The sequence below is a fragment of the Aphis gossypii genome, chromosome 3, assembly GCF_020184175.1.
Source record: "Aphis gossypii isolate Hap1 chromosome 3, ASM2018417v2, whole genome shotgun sequence".
Taxonomy (NCBI): Eukaryota; Metazoa; Arthropoda; class Insecta; order Hemiptera; family Aphididae; genus Aphis; species Aphis gossypii.
This window is the reverse complement of record NC_065532.1, coordinates 10,776,433-10,798,152: the sequence shown is the minus strand read 5'-3', so window position 1 is coordinate 10,798,152 and position 21,720 is coordinate 10,776,433. Positions and strand designations below refer to the sequence as shown.

Below are 21,720 nucleotides of genomic sequence, written 5' to 3'. Positions count from 1 at the left end.
GGTATAATGTTGTTAATGTACCTATCTGGATTATTTTTTTTTTGTTATAAAAAACTTTAAATTTTATGATACTGTTGGTTTTTGATAATTTTTGTTTAACTATAAGATTATTTCTTTGTTAATGTACTTTAATATTTCATTTAATGTCACCTTTTATAATTAACGTTTACTTGAAGTATATGAATATTGTAAAGTAAACAATATTTTTGAAAATCAATGTAATCTTCCTGTAGTATACTTTTTAAGTTTACAAAGTATGGAGCTTTTAAATGTTGACACTACTTTTTATGGTGTTTGGTATTTATTATTACTATTATTTTTTGCATATTATATTTTCCCACTGAAAATATGACTTATTGGTATTTATGGGTTAAAACCTATGCGGCAAAGTTCGTAAAAAAAAACTCATCAGACTGTTGAGAGCGGTGCTAATAAGACTGTAGAGTGGATGGGTTAGTGGGAAGTAAAAGTTTTGTGATATTTGTATTCCAGCGAATAATATACGGACGCCCGTTTTAAAATCCATTCGGAATTATTATTTTCTCTCGGGAAGAAAGTTTACGGGCGTGCCAAGACGAATCGACCAGGATGAATATTCATTTCGTGTTAAGACTCCGCCATCCTAAGAACTTTAATTTAAATAAAACATTCATTAACGGGTTTTAAGTCTATCAGTTTTTTAAAATCGACGATTTCTGACCATATTAGTACTTATTATTAATTATATTCGTTGTGCATTCTTCCAAAAATGATTAAAAAAATAGTGTAGAACAGTATAATTATTATTTTAAGTTCACGAATTTAGCAATAAACGATGTTAATACAAATAAATGAAATACAGCATTAATTAACTCAACTTTTAGTTAATATAGATCGAGTTTAGTTGACAAGTTAATAGGAAATTATATTAAATTATACAGTAAATAATTTGAATTTCCAGTTTCAATAGGTGATTACCTATTGATATAAATAAATAATTGATTGATTATCGAATACAATTTTTGTAAGTTTTCTCAATACTTAAGATTGGTACTACTGATTGTTTAAATGTCTATTATACGAATATAACATTTTTTTATCCATACTAAATATTAATTATATTCATTTGATTCAATGATAAATATAATTGTGGTAATATTTGGTATACAAAATGTAAAGGTTGATACTTTTTTTATTGAATTTGATGTTCACTGTAAATATAAATTAAAAAAATGCATTGTATACAATTATAATATTATATATTTATTTGAGTTTGGTAATATTTCCTGCCGTTTAGAAAGTATGTTTATCGTTATTGGTATATATTCGAAGTGCGTAAGCTGCAGCAAAAGTTTTTTCTGGCCATAATGGTAATCGCCCTTTTTCTACACAAACTTTTCCTAATAGTGATCCCATTTTCACCAACAACATTTATTTTTTATTTTTTGCATAAAATGAATTTTATATGGGAAAACTTTTAAGGCCTAGTCTATGATGTAACTTATATAGTACGGTCACCAAATAGTTTTTATATTCAAGCGTATTTTCAGAATTGATATAAATCATACCTACGTATTCATATTCGTAGTTGAATGTATAAAACTTTGCCCCCTTAACAAATAAAGTATTCAGTTTTTATAAATTAATATGTTATATATACCTACAATACACATTATATATTTATATTTTTTTTGGAACGAATAGAATGATCATCATTTGTGATTGTTTTTTAACATATTAATTTTCAGGTCTATAATTTTATTTTATTTTATGTATTGGAAAATATTATGTAAATAATTTGAATAATATTTTTTTAATATAGTAATTTATAAATAAATATTTCTATAATAAATATTTAAGACATTTTTATGGCACGGGGATTTAACTTTAATAGATAAGTCATCTATTGACTGTGCTTATATAATATTTAAGAAGTGTTATCATTTAAATAATAGTACGTGTATATTTATAATTAATACTTTAAAAAGTTTATAATTGTTATAAATCTAGTTTATTTGTATTTAATAATGTTGTATAAGACGGTTCTTGTTGGGAAAAATATTTTTCAAAACGTTTTATTTCAGTTTGATATTATAAAACTGTACAAAATGTATCAATAATCATTAATTATTTTTACATAAAAAAACATATTGTGAAGCTATTAAGTACAGTTAAAAACCGAGTCCAGATAAATAACATTAGGTACCTTATCGATCTAATATAATGATATTACTAGTAGTTGAGTGTTTTATTTATAATAGCTTTAATTTTAATACTATTTTGTATTACATTTGTTATATAATGAATTAAAGATATTTTATTATTTATATTGTTCAGCACCTATAAAAAACAATATATGTTTCATAACAGTCATAAAACATTTATAGCATTTATTATTTTCATACTAGAGTATAAATTTAAATTATTTAAATTTAAACTAAATATGTGTAGTTATTATATTACAAAAAGAATTAGTTATGTGTTTACAATACTTAACGTTTTGAAAATTATGTTAATGTATTATTAAACGGTATTTTACGATTGATGGTCAGGACTTGTGGTAAAATTAGACAAAACAAAAAAAAAAAAATAGTGTATAAAAATAGGGAGTTTGGCAATCTGGGTATCATGGAGTTAAATTTATAATTTCTCTACCAATTTGTGATTATTTGCAAGTTATAAATATTATAATATTTTTAAGTTTATGTTATACTTAAAAACACCAATATTTAATCAATTTGAATAACTGCTTATTAAATATATATATGCTTTTTTTATTTTGTATTTAAAATTATTTTGTAGTTGATAGTTATATTTATAAAGTTTTATAATATTATTATTATAAAATAGATATTAAGATTTTAAAATACTTCCTTATTATTACAAAAAACTCAATAAGATTTTATTTTTTCTATACATAATTATCATTCATATTTTTAATGTATCCCTGAATATAGTAATATTTACGAACATATCAATGTTCGCTTTATGTGCTTTACCTGTAATGTTATTAATGACAACCAAATAAATTTTCAAAAGATATCTATAAGACTTAGTTTAAATTAAAATCATGAAATATTACTTAGTATTACAATTATTATTAACGTACATTTATGAAAATAATATTCGTAGTTCTTATTTATTTTATATCCTCCCATAATTTATGATGAGAAATGTTCGGATTTTATTATGCAGCATAAACTATAGTTTTATGGAATTTAGTTTTGTTTATTTGTTGGTTATGAATTTATATGTTATTGATTTATTATTTACAAATAAGAATAATATAAGCATTTTATGAACTGATATAGGTACTTTAAATTACTATTATTAATTAAAAGTCTTTAAATGAATTAAATATTTTTGAATGAAATGCAAACCATTGTAAATTAATAACATTCTAAATTCAATAAAGTACGAATTAAAACTTATTGCATAGAATTATGGTATAATTATTTATTTTAAATTTAAACTATGGTAGAGCAGGAATCATCTGCAATATGTGAAAATTGATAGTTATACTGGATTAAATAATATATGATATCAAAATAAAATACCTAAACCATGGCTATGCCTAAGAATGACCTAAACGAAATGGTTTACCGTTAATATGCTCTAAATTTGGACTAAACTAACAAAATAACAAGGTTATTATTAAATTTAGAATACAATTTCGTAACGAAATTAAATTTAGATAATTAAAAAATAATAATACTACTAACTTTTTTTTTGTTGAATTTGCAGTCATTTTATTTTTATAAAGTATAATACCTACCTGACAGAATAAAAATTTTAATTTTTCTTTATTAAAAAAAAAAAAAAATAATAATAATAATAATTTTAAAATTATGTAGATAAAGTTCTTTATAAAGCTTGCGTGAGTTTATATGGAATTGCAATAATCCAATTATTTATAAACGTTAAAATGATTACGTCGTATTATTTAACCCAACAGATAGCATATATTTTATCGAGCATAACAATTAAATGACTGTGCAGGTACAATGTTTTGAAAGTTATTATGTTGTTGATTAAGTTTTTAAGTTAAAATAAAAAAATAAATTTATTGATGAAATAAATAATCTATGGGGAAGAAATGATTTTATATAATACATCTTTCATTAATCAACGTGTTTTAATTTCTGAACAGTTTCACAATAGTTCTTAATACTTGATATTTTCTAAAGTATAATAATGATCAAGTATTGATATACTGGACAACAAATTTTTTTTTTATTATTTTTAAGTCTCTAAATTACAGTACAATTATAACAAACATAATTTATATGCATGTGCAATTTTATCTAATAATATGTCTACTATTACTTTTATTATTATACCTTGTATTTTCGCGCTGATTAAAATATCATGATGATTAATTAGAGATAAAAAATGCACCATATTATTGTATACTTAGAAATAAAATATTTTTATATTATACATTTATTCATGTAATTTTATATATTTTTAATATTTGTCCTTGAAAATTTAATACAAAAAACTACCTATCGCTTAAAACTACCTCGGGCGGATTCTCAATATTTGTGAAATATCTACCCTTATAGATTAGGTTTATAGGGTCTCCGTGATAGGATTTCTTTCGTTATCTTAGCGTGTATTTATTATTAAGATATCATATATCCAATTTATTTAGAACAATTTTATATTCTGATTTATTATCGCGAGGAAAAATGTTGACGTGTTTATTATAATTTATGAAAAAAAAACCGTGTTCTTATTACGATATTACCCGTACGTATTATTTATCCCACTAATTTAATGAATTTGAATATTAAAATAAACACTCGTATTAGTGAATGAATGACACTGTCTTGTAAAATATTTATTTAAATCTTGTGCATTCGTTGACAGTATAATATGCCGTCATACTATAGTCGCTTAAATGAAACTCTAAAAATCTTGTATAAATTAATGCACAGTGGTTGATAGGAGGTGAATATACGAGGCTGAAATACAAACCCACTACTTTTTTAATTTTACATTTTTTATACCTGCAGTTATTTTATTTTCCAAAATAACGCATCCTTTGCAAAAAAATAAAATTGTGATTTTAAATTATAATAATATACAGTTGGTAGGTATTATAGTTTTCTCGAACTTAACCTAACCTCGTCAGATATCGTCGTCTTACTACATTCGCCGGGGTTACATTTTTTAACAATACAAATTAATTATAGGTATACGAGTATTTTTTATTATTATTATTTTTAATATAGGTAGAAGAAAATATAATTTATTAATAGCCATAAATACATAAAATACATAACTTGGCAATTATTGAAGTTGTTGAAATCGATCTTCATTGTACTTAATACAAATGAGTTTCTAATGATTAAAGAATGCCTGAATAATAACTATTAATTTAAATAATAATTACTAACGTAAATGTACTTATACTATAATTGCACTTTGGGAGATCATGGCGTTTAACACAGTATGTTTGGTATATGTGTACTTAGTTAAGTACTTTATTATTTATTGCTTAAAAAATATTAAAAAATTTCTCGGACATTGGTACCTACATATTATAATTTAATTGTTCTTAAACCATTTGTTTGAATCGGTTTTCTAAAATCTTATTTTCTTTACATACGAGTAGTGTTTACAGTTAAAAAGAGAAGTTCTAATTCAAAAAAGAGTTATTATATCACGCGCTAGATGAGATACCTATAGATGCTATAATTATTCTCTATTTCAATATAAACTCCAAATACTAGAAAATATGGTGGGCAATTCCAAAAATGAAAAATTTAAATAATGTTTGACAAATCATCCTGTATAATATACGGATTTTATAATATCCTCTCATACTGTATTGATACACTCGATTATTGTATTAATATTGTTGTGCTTACCTTGAATGGCGCATCGATGGCGAGGACTCGTTGTCGGTGACGGCGGCGGCATTCAAGCGATCTTCATCATCGGTATCGGCGGCGTCGGAGCGTGTTCGTCCCGACCGTTCGTGCAGTTCGAATGCCGCGCGCGTTTATCCATCGTCGCACGCGCGCGGCGAGTCCGGCGATACCTGTGGCGACGGCGGCGGCGGTTTTTGCCAATTGGCTGTGGCGTCGGCGGCGATGATGGGCGAGTACGCGCGGAGGGGAGGGATTGGGCCGCGCGCGCGTTCCAAGCTCGCGGGGCTTGCGCCGCCCCCGTCGCGTTCAGTCAGTGTACACGTATCACCGGCGCCCGTACGACACGACTGCGTCTGTCGTCCGTCCGAACAACCGACCGATCGCGTCGTTATCAATACCATAATATAATTTTTACAGTATCAATTTATTGTTATTAATTTTTTATTCACCGTTTTCGTGTGTATAGACAGTGATGCCGATTTGATTTTACAGCCGTCATCAAAATTGTGACGCGAGTCAAGTTTTATTCTGCCGTTTTATCGTTATAAACATTGCGCGCAACACTGAAATAATCATTACTACTTAATCATAATATATTTTGTGTATTGTTATCGTTTTTATTTTGCGCGCGGGATGTGTATGCTGCGGTATGCGTTGTTATTAGGACTAACCGAACCGACAGAAATCGGATAATCCGAAATGATAATATCGATCATTTCCAACCTAACCTAGCCTAACTTTAACAAATCCCCCTCCCACTTACCACTATACCCTTCTACCAGTAGCGCTTTATGGGTTTAGGTTTAAGTATGACATCTTAATATACAATCGCGTTTCGAATCGATCGTGAAACGATTTTTGTCATTTGTATGGTTTGCTCTCCCTATCAACAATCGTGGGTCCGAATGTGACCATCAGACACAATATGTCTTAACTGTTGTATTTTACAGGCTGACGATGTGCTCGAGCAGCTCTTGGCAAGCACTGGTCACCATAGTGTTGGCCTGTTCAGCAGTCTGCGCGTTCGCTTCCGGTACGTACTTATATGGTTATTTATTATATACATTGACATCCCTTCCACACCTCAGTTTCCGTTACCAGGTTATTAGGATGACGATAACAGAAACAATATTAACAGTTTTATCTTTTAAAACAAACAGTGATTATGTGTAATATTATGTTATAGACGTGAGCATGTACGTATAATAGGTATACACGTATACATAGGTACGGTTCTCTTCTTTTCATTATCAAGGCGTAGTTTGTTTAATTTTTAATTGTGAAAGGGAAATTGCCGTAATTATTTTTAATTCGCGTCCAATCAGGTGCACTTGTTCACAACAAGTACAGCTGCAGCGGGAGGTGTTAGCATAAAATTTAATTCTCCGAGTCCGTTGCTAGTCGTAATAATTTTCTACTCTTTTCTCAGTCTATGTGGGGATTGCCGCAAAATTCTAAAAACGTCGCTTGTTTCGTTGCTTTCTCCGAGGGGTGTTCTAAAGTTTTCAAAATATCCTCGGGCCCAGGGTAATAACTTTTTAATGAATGACCGCATGTTACTGACCCCCTGGAAACAATAAAGACGTAATTAAAACCGGTCGGTCTTGTGACCCTATACTACTTTTTTTTTATTTCTTAATGTATACATTTTCAAGAACAATAATTCGAGTCAATCATTGTTTTTCAATATTATAAGTAATCACCACATTTTTGTTTTCCATGTATACTTTTCAGAGTGTAGTAAATGTAGCGAGGAGTTATTAAAAGTATTTTCCCTCACTGAACTCAATAGTTTTAGGAATTAATTATTACATTTGGAATTTATTCAACTAAAAAAAAACAAACAATATCAGTATCTATATTTAATTTTATGTAGAAGTTAATCAAATTGCAATGCATATTTGAATTATACGTTTGAATGTCAATTATTTGTGTGGGGAGAATAATTTAAGCATATTACTTGTAAAAGATTTTTATATATACACTTTTTTAACTTTTTTAGTTAACATTCAAATTATGTTATTTATTACGTATAAATTAATGAAATATTAATTAAATGTTTATTTTTACAACTTATTAATTATATGTTGCATTAAAATGCTAATCATCTATAAAAAATTAATTTCAAGTTTTATTAATATAAAAGTAAAAATTACATGACATTTAATTTTTATTTATTCTTTAATGTTAAAGGAAAATCTTAGAAACATTCTGATTATTATTAATTTAAGCTTCAGAAGTTGATATAAGAAATATTATGATTATAGATTTAAATTGATATTTAACAAAAGTTCACTTATAGAATCAAAACTTATTATTTTAAAATTCAATTTTTTTTTTTTATTTGAAACAATTTAATTTTCCATCAAATTTTTACTAGACTATTAAATGAAGTTATTTAAATATTATTTAGTAGGTGTACATAATAATGTATTAATATAATTATTATTCAAGTGTTATAAACTATAAACTTTTATCTTGACAAACTTTTTATTTTTATTCGATATTTAATCTATCGATTATTATTTATTGTGTAATTAACTGTAGCAGTAATCGATTTGCTATGTATATTTGCAATATAATTGTTTCTATAATACGTTTATTTTTTTTTTTTATTAAATAATTGTACTTCGATAATTTGTCATTCAATACTTAGTGAGATTCTAGTTTGTATAAACTATGTGATCATACACTGGACAGTTTTATAGAGTATAGATCATTAGATTTTAAATTATAAATGGATATACACCCCTGATGTTTAAGCTAGATGTATATTATGTGAATCATGTATTAAGCTAGGGAGTTTGACTTTAGACAGATGAATGAAAGAGATGTTATATACAATCATAAAAATCAAAAAGGTTAGTCATGTCTATGATTTTAAAATTTTTGTATGATTTGTGTTATAGCTCAAACTGAAGTAAGTAATAAAATTAACTTTGGGTTGCTTTATGATTTATATGTTATACAATTTCATTTCTTCCTTAGTTGCAGTATATGTTGAATTTTTTTTGTTTGTGTTCAGCTTTTTTCACTGCCATCGACAAAAGACAATTTTAAAGCGAGTCTCTTTATTTTTATTGTATATATATGTATAGTTTCTATCATGCAATAACTAATAGGAACGTTGGTAGTTGATCAAAAAAAAAAAAAAAAATACAAATTTACCGTTTTCAAGATGTTTTACTTATTATCTAGTCTTTAAATTATTTTGATTTTAAATTAGAAAATAAATAAATAGATAGATAATAGATCAATAGGCTTCACATATAAGAAGCTGCTGTAAATCTCTGAAAATATTGGGATTTATTAAACGCATCTCCTCTGAATTCAAATTGCACCAGTCATTAAAGATTCTCTTCTGCTCCTTAGTCAGATCTATTTTAGAGTATGGATCGGTTATTTGGGACCCTCATTTATCTATCGACTCTTTAATGATAGAAAGGGTCCAAGGGAAATTTCTATCATTTGCTGCTTTTTCACTAAAAATACCCTGTCCTCCTCATGATTACGAACCTGTTCGTATTGCTTTAAGTTTATCTAGTCTTTCAGATCGTAGATCGTAGATCGTATTCCTAATGAAGACCCCACCTTCAATTATTTTTAAAATATTATTCAACTGGATCTTTAGTAATATTATTTCAGACACTATCCATTGTTAATTTCACTGGTAAACTGTTAAGTTTATTATATTTTTTATTCATTCATTCAATTTATTGTATATTACTATTAAATGTCACTTTTGTTTTGGGTTTAGGTCTATATCAAAATAAAATAAAATAAAATAATTAAATTAAGTACTATTTTTAACATATTTTATTACATTTTTATTATGTCCATTATGATTAATTGTTTAGGTTAAGAGAGTTTAAATTTCTTGCCTCATTATTACTATTTTTTAATTTTTACTAGTCTGCAGTTTTCTAGATTTGGATTGGAATAGAATTGATCTATTCAAATAAAATATCTCGAAGATAATTAAATTAAAATATATCGTTGAAATTAAGCAACCACGTTTACGAGTGTAGTTTTTTCTTTTGTTTGCCTTTCATTCACAATGACGTCATTATTTAGTCGTACATTAAATTTACATTGCAGAAATTTAAGGATTTATTTTCTGTATTAAAAAGTATAAGATATTTTTAGTTTAAATTTTCTTATAATTGGTATTTTATTTACCCATATTGTATCCCTTGTTAGTATATCTTTACTAGTATTTATATTATTTATGTGTTTTAGTTATTTTTGAAACGATTATGCTTAAATGTTTGCGATGTTTGTGTATTAGGTACTTTTGTTTAATTATTGTCATGTTTGTAAAATTATAAATGATGAGTATACCATTAATTTTTACTTTATTTTAATTCTGGTAACGCTTTTACTTATTTATTTTCAAGAAATTATTGTCACATTATAAGGTTAGATAACCATTTCTGTTAGAAATGTTTATGATTATTGTATAATACAAACACAAGTACAAAAACAATAGTACTAAAATTCCATTTCAGCTTGTATTAAAATTATTTGTTTTAACAAGTTTAGATAAAAATTATTTTATACAACTTACTTATTAATAGTTAAAGTATAAAATAGAAGTATGATTTTAAGTTTTTGTTTTTAAATCTTGTGAATCATTTATTTTAAATGTTGTATCAACTTAACATTTTCTTAAATGTTGTAAAAAGTTTCAAACATTATATCTTTATGAAATTTTCATATTTATATTTTTCATTCATTTTAATTTAATTTTGATTTTTTCTTAGGCTATTGTATTATAATAATTATGTACAACATCTTTTATGATTTTATTTTTAAATGGAAAAATGGAACATCGATTGATATTAGATAGTAGATACTTAACTCGTTTAATAAAAATTTATTTTAAAGGAATTGCGTTTTGTGTAGGTTTTTATGGGATTTGTGATAATTGTCTTGTACGTTTAGTTGGTGCAATCGCGTGTATGTTAAACTCTTCGTTTTGATTTTGTAGTTATAAAATATTAAGCATAATATAAAAATGTTCAATAACAATCATACATTTCAGATTTATTAAAATTATTTGTATGTATCAGCATTAATCTGGGATTAATATAATGACAATTCTACTCTTTAATTTTCTTTAACGTATAATAAAAAAATTCGATTTCAACAGTAATAAAAATAACTATCATGCGCTAAATTTATTTTTATACCTTTTTAGTATTAAATAATAGTATACTGGGATTTTGAATGAGCCTTTGGACTCGCTGCTCTCTTTAAATAGTGGCCAGGTTGATAAGCAAAGTGTTATTATTGCGAAGTAATGGAGCGTTGTAGTTTATAATTTAAAATAATCTCTGACTTTTACTCTATACTCACTTCTACATCTCACCACGACCATTTACTTTTCCCGTCTTAATAAAACCATCGGATTAGACTGACAGGTTTACCCTTATTTTACTCCCCCATTAGGTAATAGTTTATCTAACGTATAAACGTATATAATATGTACATTGTACATATGTATCTATATTTTTTTAAAATTATTTTAGAAGAAGTTAAACTCAAAAATTAATACCTATTAAAATACGATTGATTTTTTAACATTTTTTAAAATAATGCACACCTTTTTTTTTGTATTTCACTTTTGAGAGAACTTAGATGAGAAATTCTAGAACTTATTGTTTACATGAATTGTTTAAATTGTTCCAACTTATGAGCATAAGGTTTAAAATATAAATTGTATTTAAGTATAATGCTGATCCTATAAAGCAGATTATAGCTAAAAAACGAAACACTGCTATTATTTCGAATGAGAGCTAATAAAAGTCAATATTTTTTTTTAACATCCGGATAAATAAAATATTTCCGGATTGTTAAAGACTTTTTAATTTAAAGTCATCTGAAAAAAAAATATGAGACCATTGGAAAAAACAAATTCAATTGTGTAGTTCATCTGGAGGGAAAATCCTTTTGGTAGCAAATAGTACTATCAATAAAGTTAAGTTTTTATGACTCTAGAAAAGATTTAAGTTACTTGAGCTACAAAATGGTCTCTATATCTCGGTTTACTATGTTCCGCGAGTTACATTATCGTAAATTGATGTTTTTAATTTAACAAGAGAATTATAATAGAATATTAATATTAATTTATATTGTTATGTTATCTAATGGGGTAATAGTTATTCAAATCTGCTGTATGCTAATATTTTTGAATACTCGTACTGAATCATCATTTTTTTTTTCATAAAATAAGACTATTTTTTTTATACTTAAATCGTCAAAAGTACCTATTAAATAGTTATTCTTTTATGTTCTCATAAATATAATAATATTAATTTACACAAAAATATTTAATTCAATTAAAAAATATTTTTATTATCCCTGATTTATTTTTAAATCGAGTTAATGCATTATCTATTTAAATTTAAAACGGAAATCAGCTAAAATATTTTAAGATAAATGTAAATAACATACACAGATTATAATACTTGGTAATAACTAAGTAGATGAGCTTATGAAAATCAGAAAATATAAATGTAACTATTTGCAATAAGATATGTATAAAAAGTTTTTTAATACATCTTGTGAATTTTATCATTACTTGCTCATGAATAATTTATAATATCAGTTGGCAATGTACATGTGATTATTACTAGTAATTACATTTATATTAAAAATATTATTTAAATTTAAGTTTTATTATTTAAAAAGTGGTTTTACGTGATTATTTAAAGATGAAACATAAAAATAAAATGAAATAAAATGATACGTTGCAGTATATACTAATATACTGTTACTGTTTGGTCATTTTTATGGCTTTATTTATTTATTTTTAGATTGGTATTCAGGAGACTATTGTTACTGACATGGTCTTCTAACGTACGAGGGATTGCCAATTTCGCCTTAAAACCCTCTAATTTCACATTCGAGACTTGGCGGGACTGGAAGGGGTAAAAAAGGAGCTTATCAATTTCTTCGGGAGGGGTGGAAAATAATTTATGGACCGTCCGAGATATACAATAAACGGACTGGACCGGAGAAAAAACAACGAGAAATTTTTGGCTTTTCACCAACACACCGTAATGTGGTGGACACGGAGTGTAGGAATAGCCTAGGGTAAACGTCCCTTTTATTATATGCTCTGTGGCGGTGGTTGGTTTTTTTTGCCCACTCTTTCCCCCGGGCTCTTAACGTACATAATTCATGTTCCGGTATCGCCTCGACCGAACGCACCGCCGAATCGGCGTTTTCCTCTGGAATACTTCCGCGTGCCTTTTATACGAGGATAACGAAATCCCATAATCCCTGGCCACTATTACATATACTGTATAAATAGCAATATTTATTTTAAAAACAAGTTATTTTAAAATGACAAGTCTAGCTGTTGGCTACCATTGTGGTTGTTGTGAAGTATTTTTTATTCGCAAATGTTTAGTTTTTCAATTTGGTCTATAAAAGTTAAAAATAATATTTATGCTCTGTTATATTTAATAAAAAAAGATAATTTTTTCTTAATATATTGCTAATTCTAAAATTCTAAATTATAAAAAATTATTCGTTTTGACATTTTTATGATTATATATAATATATACCCGTATAGTTTGTGTTTGAATATTTTTAAGATTCTATTATTTGTAATTTTGGGATTATTACATTTATTCTTTTTTTTTTTTTTTTGTTCTTAAAACCAATAGATCATTGGTTTGCGTCAGTGAATTCAATCTGAATATATCTCGTGTATTTTTGATAGATTGGTTGTCGACGGTCGTTCATGATTTTTCACGTGGTTTTCACACCCGGGATATTTGACCTGCATTTTTATGTGTACATACAGTTATATTTTTTTCGTTATGAAAACAAAACATTTTGTCCGGAACGTAGGAAATTGAAAAGATAATAAATAAATGGAGTAGGAAGAAAAAACCATAAAAAAAGACTATGGACAAACAATATATCGCGTATGTGTAACACGTGTTATATTGTAGGTATAGGAGAAACCTTAACCTCTATTCGATACTAGGGTGCCAGATTAATTTCCGACTTGGTTTCTAGTTCCGGTGTTGATAAAAAATAAAAACTCTTTAACCATTTTTGAGTTAGAATAGTATTCGAAACCTTTTGTATGTCAGTCGTGTGCGACTTGTTCCTTTAGACGTGTGCGGAAATACTCTTATAAGTGGAGGTTTTTTTTTATTTACTCTTATTGTTTTCAGTTTTTAAAAAGAAAAAAAAATATATCCTTATTCACTTTACGAGTGTTAGTGAAGCTGAGAAACGGTCCTTGTGATTCAAAAAGCCACTACACGTAATAACAGACTCTCGTCCTGTGCGGGACTTATCGTGAAATTCCCACCGGATGTGAAGTTTAGTATATACGAGAAGTTCTGAACTCTCCCTACGCTTGTATAAGTTATTCGCTCGATATTATATCCGAGTCTCGTTATCATTAGCATTTAATTACAGACGTACACATAACACATGGAGGGAAAAATTATATTAATACCTACAACACTCGAATGGTTTTACTATGGAATCTAAGTATATCTAATACGATTTAGTGATTATTATTACTAATTTTTTTTTGTATGACATCTTTCTAGTTTCGATTGGTCTATTTTTTTTCTTTATTTAATCTTATTTTTTACTACTAGTTGAGTAAAATTTAAAGAGCAAAATGGAAATTCACTTATTTATGCAAACCAGCGAGGTGAAGCAGAATTTTGCGAAATCTACAGTAGTAGCGGGCGGAGGTGTATCCCTAATCGCGTGCCATCCTTTCCCCTTCTGCTATTTACCGTTTCGGACACCACGTTCGCTAATGGTACCTGTTAATATTTGATGGGTTTAAATTCGCAAATACCCTTCGCTAATACGCCTCTATTCTCTCTCAGTGTTTAAGTCTGAAGTATTAGAAAACGGTCGTTCAAAATGTATAACGTCTATTAACTGTTACATGTGTTTCGAGTAATTTGACGAACGGGAAAAATATATTTATTAAGTGCATGTTTCGTCCGCGTGTAACAGATTTTTTTCGATATTGATTCGGTTTGACGTTGCATCCATGGTCGGAAAATTGAGGTCAAATTAATGCATATGAAATGAGGTTTGAAATTATAGATACTATACCTATATGGTTATATTATGTGAGTTGCAATTTCGCCCAATATTAAATCCCATTTGGGGATGCTCAACTAACTATGCTGAAAGTATTCTACAATAATAAATTCGTTATCATTTTATGAAAACCGTGTTGTCGAAAGCTTAACAGTAATTTAAAGATATTTAATTCTAAATAATAATGTATAAATATAGTAAATACTATTTTAGATAATTATAGCAACAATTATTGGATTAATTACAAAATATTAGAAATAAACGTAGAAATATTTAAAATATTATTGTCATTTATGTTAGATTATATAATATTATCAAGATTAATATGACTAAATGCCGTAAAAGTGATTATTTAAGCATGCTAGATTATAATGAGCAGTTAAATTTATTGTTTATTACATTTTTAATTGTCATTGTTGGCATTATCAGCTTATGTTTATTTTATAATTATATATATTTTCTTAATTTTGAAAACACAGTATCTAGACTATTGATATTTGTACGTTAGGTATAAGAAATGAGAAAATGGTTGAATATCAACTATACTATTTTAGATTTAACTTATTTTTTATTTGTTTTTCATTTTTGGGTGTTAGTAAGGCTGCTAGGGTATCCATCCTCTACATAAGTCCATCATTACAGGTCTGAGGCACGTTTATCCCTTTCTTCTACTATACTACTCTGCATACGATTTATTAACAACCTTGGCTGGTTGTCCGCTGTAAATTTAGACTCCTAATGACCGTACCTTTAAAGCTGGAATTATATACAGGATATACCAATGAATGTGACGTGGGTTTAACCGCTGAACCCTTTAAATCCGGAAGTTTATAATGTGTCTACAGAGTGATCACATTAATGTTGGTATTTAAAAATGTAGTTTTAAAATTGGAAAATATAACCTTATCTTACATTCTAAAAACAATAATTATTACTTAAAAAAAATAGATAACTATTGTTATTTTTTCTTTTGAATGTAGACGAATTAAGTATACTAAACGAGTCTACGATATAATTTATAAATCTTACCTAATCAAAACTAATGTTTCATATGAGGAAAATAAATATTTTTAACTAAATTTTATCAATTGAACAAATATTTTAATACAGTAATTTATTCATTATAATTATTTCTGTTTAGCGTGATTGTATTTATAGATAGGTACAGGTTCTTACATTTTTAAAAATATGATGATTCATTATTTTTAATTATTTTTTTTTCAGTTAAAGAATTTTTAGAAATTATTAAATTATATTTGATCTATACTTCAACCATTTGCTTTAATGTATTTATTATAGTTCAAAGTGAATACCTCTTCAAACATTATCTTTGAATGCACTTTATATTATCTTAGTTTCCTATCATCTTTCTTCCGTTCTGATTCATCTTTATTTTCTTATATGTTTACTAGAAATATATAATTTTTAATACTTCATTTTTTGTCTGTTTTCTTAGTTTTATAATAATTTATTATTATTACTAAAGTAATTTCAATAATATTAATTTAATTTATTAGTTATATAACTATAGAACATTAGTATTTTTTTTTTATATTAATTATCTTTATAAAAATTATTAAAATGATACTATTATTATATTACATTAATTCGTAGTACTTAAATAAATATAATTTTATGAAAAATTAGTATTCTGTGTTAACATATATATTTCATTAGGACGAACAATTAATAATTGCACTATGATGTTTGTAACTCAATTATAGATGATGTAAAAATATTAAAAATTAATTATGTTGATAGTTTGTGTTGCTCTAATATTATATATCGTTTTAATTGCGAAAATAATTAATTAGGGCTGAATTTTTAAATCATTTTATGTTTGTAGAATAGCGATGAACCACTTGACCTGATATCTATTCAAGAATTTTTAGAATTATGTTTTGATTATTTTTCTATTCGTTCTGTAATTTTATGTTACCTATAGGCTATTAAAAATAACTTTTATTTTTTTTGTTACATTAGTTGTTACAATTTTTTTGATTTTACTATGATTTATAATAATTACAAGGTTATTCTATTATTTTTAATTATACTAACTTCCATTTAGTATTGGAAAATTTGGAAATCAAACTTTTTTTTTTATCAACTGGAATGTTACCGTTAAGTTTTCTTTATACCTATTCCGGTGTATATATTTTTGTATACTTTATAGTATACTATATGTACCTATTATTTTTTTTTTGATATGTATGCCGTCTTAACAATCAATGAATATTTACTTTTATTTATTTATCTGTTTGAAAATTATTCATTAATTTTATTTTTATAACTTATTCTACATGTGATTGAAAATTATAGTTTTTGAAATTCCATCATTAATATAATTATATTTTATGAGTAGGTACGTAAGTTAATCGTTTCAATTGTTAAGTCGATGATACACTGATTTTACTCGGGCCACGCAGTACTTCGCATTCATTTAGTTATATTGTCCATCATAAATGGTAAAATGTGCGTTTGAAAGTAAAAAAATAAAAATGAAATTTGATCAAGCGGACAAGTATATTCTGAATAGATTTTTATTACGTTTAAAATAAAAAGAATATATTACTGGTATATAATTTATATATAATTTTATTATATTAGATTCTCAATTTTTATGAGATAAAGATATTTTTTTGCATACATTTTATTCATTATTCTTTTGACTTTTTTTTAGTTTTGCAATTTTAAAATATTCCAATATTATGTTATTGATTTACAAATAGGAAGTGTGTAACAAGTTATTGCACTAAATATAGACGTAGACATTTATTAAAAAACCATCGTCCATTTATGGGATTTATTATGTATATAATAAAATAAATACAACTAATTAGATTACTCATTTATTTTATAAAAATATTAAATAGCACGATTTCTCAACATCTATAAGATAATTTTTTTCTTATATCTTTCTTCTAACTGTGATTTTACATGTGGCAGCTGTTGTTTTCTTAATTTTAGGCTGTTGATTTTAATTATAGTAACAAAACGAGTGTATAGCTAAATGTATTCTTGGATTATAATTAAATATTTGCATGTAAGTATTTAATTTATATATTATACTTTGTTAATATTTATATTTTAAATGTAATGGATATTTTAATTTATTTATTGTACTTTGTAAAATCATGTACATGTAATGCCAATTATCGATCTTGCTAGTATTGAAATAATTAATATAATTTTCACTTCTTATTCTCGTTAAAAACAAAATCTTGAGATTGTTTTTTTTATCTCTTCAAATACGATAATGTCAAAAAACCTTCTGTTCAAACCATAAATTAGCTCACTGCTGGCTATTAGCGTCAGTCCGTTTTCATGCTAATGATTTTATCATTGGGAGTTTCACCCCTCTTTGCTGGGTTGATGGACAAGCCCAACAAAACATTAGCCCAGTTTTCAAGAAGGCTGACTTATTTTTTTTCTTCTTAAAAATTCAAGTACTTTTTTCCACCCCTACACTATGAAACATAAAACTTTTTTGTCCCATGGACTAATTACTTAGGCGTGAAACTTTACTCTTCACACATACATCGTGTTATCATATATATATATATATATATATATTATAAAATCTTAAAAATTATTTATTTTAAACATCAACGTTGGAGAAAATCTGTCATCTTCAGCTTCCATTTATATGACCACCGCACAATGATTTTATCTGCTTAAAAGTCCAATAAAAGTTTTTGTGTGGAGAGTAAAGTCATTTTTCTGTCGAGTGCCCGAAGGTTTTGTATAGGAATATCCCATTACCCACCCGCGATGTGGTGGGTACCTTTATTCGGTTGCCTCTAGGCTGTCGCTTAGTCGTTTTTATGTTTACAAAAACGGTTTTTTCGTCCACCCTTCTGCCTTAAAAGGTTTTCAAATAATCGCCACCCCTATATTTGCCTTCAATTATCGGTCAGGTCAAGCGATGTGGGTGTGTGTAAAATATGTATGTGTGCAGTTATAGTATAACAAAAAAATTATTACGATAATAATAATAATGATAAAAAATTGACTGCACTAAGTTTAAAATAACAGTAACAACAGTGGATGGTATTTTTTTTATTTTGCTACCTATGTAAACTCATTGCACGACGATATGTGACGTATCGATTCGTGTTTGGCCCATGGGTATTTACGTCAACTAATATTATATGAATTTTCATGGACGTAAAAGCTTTATATTATTGACACGAGTTGTCTATCTTGTTTGGGAATGTTGATCTTTTTTTTTGTTGATGAAAAATAATAATGCTTGGCATCCTATATATATATTAATGTGGGTGTTTTTGTTTTTACTAATATGTCAATTTAAAATGATTCATAATTTTTTTAATATGTTTTGGCTTTTAAAAAACATGAATTTTCACGCTTATTTTAATGCATGTATTTTTAATAAATTTTTGAAAAACGTATAATAAATTGATTGAGAATGTTAAGTATATTTTCAATTTTTTCTTTAAATCAAATAAAATTATTAAATGTTTTTAATAAATTGGTATTTAATCTTAATTAATGTTTCTAAAATATTAAACAGAAACAATCAATTATAAAAAAAATAATTGGGCTATTTTTTTTTCAAGTTAAATATTGCGATATAAGTTGAAAAATTATATTATTATAATTCAATAGTTGTAAATGTTTTTTCGGTACAATTAATGCAAATTTATACAACAGCTTAGTGATTGAATGCGTTCAAATACATTTTTACTTTTGTTTACGGTCTAAATATGCTTCGATTTAAAAGTATCATAATACTATTTATTTACTTATCAAACAAATTAAATTTAATGAAAACAACAGATTTTTAGTGAAACACCAATATTTTTTTTTGACAACCAAATTCTTGTAATTTTCATATTTTCTTATTTATATATTTATAAATCTTGTAGTACTTGTTATATAATGATATGCCCAGGCTGATATATTTATTTCTGTCACTATTATTTTCTATAACTTAATAGTTCTTATTTCTTGTTAGTTTACATTGTTGATATTTATTTATACACTTATGATACACTATATTTTCTTATGAACGATTGAACGGGCCAATTATCAATAATCAATATATTTAAATTGTATTTGTGACAACAATATAGATAGTATACGTTTAAAATTAAACTAGTGTGTTTGCGGCTATACAGACATATATGCACTTGCGTATATATGTAATATGTATTATGTACTTGTTAGTCGTAATGGACGAGTAAAATCGCATAATAAGCTCAGAGTCAACAAACAACCGCGGTTATTTAACCTGGCGTTTCTAACCGTAATTAACGTGGACTGGGTGGTTGGTGTTGGGGGTGGGGATGGCGATGTATATATGTGCAGTGTATCCGGAAGTAGTGTGGTTGTAGGTGAGAGGGTAGTTAGACAAAAGATGGACGAGCCCCATGGGAGGTTTTATAATGTACATTACCTACATGACCGACCTTACACGTCACCCATATGCGTGAAGGGAGGATAACCGTTGGTGGTTTAGGGGGTATAAGTTTCCATTTTTTCTCTTAGTGTACCTTATATTTTGTATTTTTTTATTTGTAACTAAAAATTATTGTTTCGACAAAGAATTATAAATATGCCTGTATTCGATGAATTTGCAATATTATCCGATAAGGAAACTTACGTATTATACATAATATATTATTATATTATGTTAGTGTATCGGACATAGTCTGAGAAAAAACATTTACTCGTTTTCCACATTGTAACTAGTTAACCTTCTCATAATCTCTTACTATTGTTATCTATATTTGCATTCTTGGATTTTCAAGGGATGAGTACAACGAATAATAATAATTTCCGGCTCCTTAGAACAACCGGAAATATGTGTGCTTCGAGTATAATAGCGAGTATTTTTTTTATGTTAAGGTTTTTTTTTATATTTGTTGGATAATTGCTTATGTCCTTAAAGTTCAACGATGCGTTTTACGTTTCAAAAACCACTGAACTTAAATAGATTTTTACATATAGGAAATTATATTAACTTTGTGAAAAGCTCTTCTTTCATGTTTAAGCGTATTTTATGTATAAAATGAGGTTAAATATTGAGAATAGTGAAAATCGTTTGTATTGTATATCATTCAATTTTAGTATGCAACAAGTGAACATTATGCATATTATTATAATACGTGTCTCATAATGTTCAAAATACAATTGTTTTCTAAATTGACATTTTTTTTTTCAATGGTATCGATGACAATTTTTATTGACGCATTAAATGATGAATTGGCATAATGCCACTATCGTTTATAATAATTACTTTTGTGTGTTTTTATATTGAAAAACAAGTGAGGAAAAGCATATTTTACATCAACTGTAATTTAATAGTCGATAAATGACTCTTGATATTAATACTATTTCTGCTCCATGAAACAGCGGGCTTAACAAAATAATAATATTAAAATAAGTATTGAGTTCTATTTAAATTTAAAATGACATTAAATGTATAATAATAATGCAAAAAACAATACAATAATATGATACATTAACACCTCTACGCGCTTGCTACATTAATCTTTTTTGTAAGTTTTTATGTATTATATAGTTTTAAATGCTTTCAACATCATACAATTTTTTAAAAAAAATCTTTTTTATCAGAATCTTAATATATTAGTTTTCAAGATACTATTTATTTAGTATTTAATGATATATATATATATATAATATATATACAGACTAATATTTTGAAAAAAAAAGTATTGTACAGTCACAAATTATTTAAACTATTTATACATATATATATTTTTTAAATTAAATCACCTAT

At 26.4% G+C, this 21,720-nt stretch overlaps 1 protein-coding gene across 5 annotated transcripts in view; it reads left to right on the top strand.

The window, feature by feature from the left end:
* The window catches only part of LOC114122327 (tyrosine-protein phosphatase Lar), a 150,974-nt gene that overhangs the window by 29,182 nt on the left and 100,072 nt on the right, over positions 1 to 21,720 (top strand). For all 5 annotated transcript variants that reach the window (XM_050204839.1, XM_050204841.1, XM_050204838.1 and 2 more), the window contains exon 3: positions 6,809 to 6,891. In XM_050204839.1, coding sequence (XP_050060796.1) covers positions 6,816 to 6,891 — 76 coding nt within the window. In that variant the 5' untranslated portion in view covers positions 6,809 to 6,815. The remainder of the gene's footprint in view (positions 1 to 6,808; positions 6,892 to 21,720) is intronic.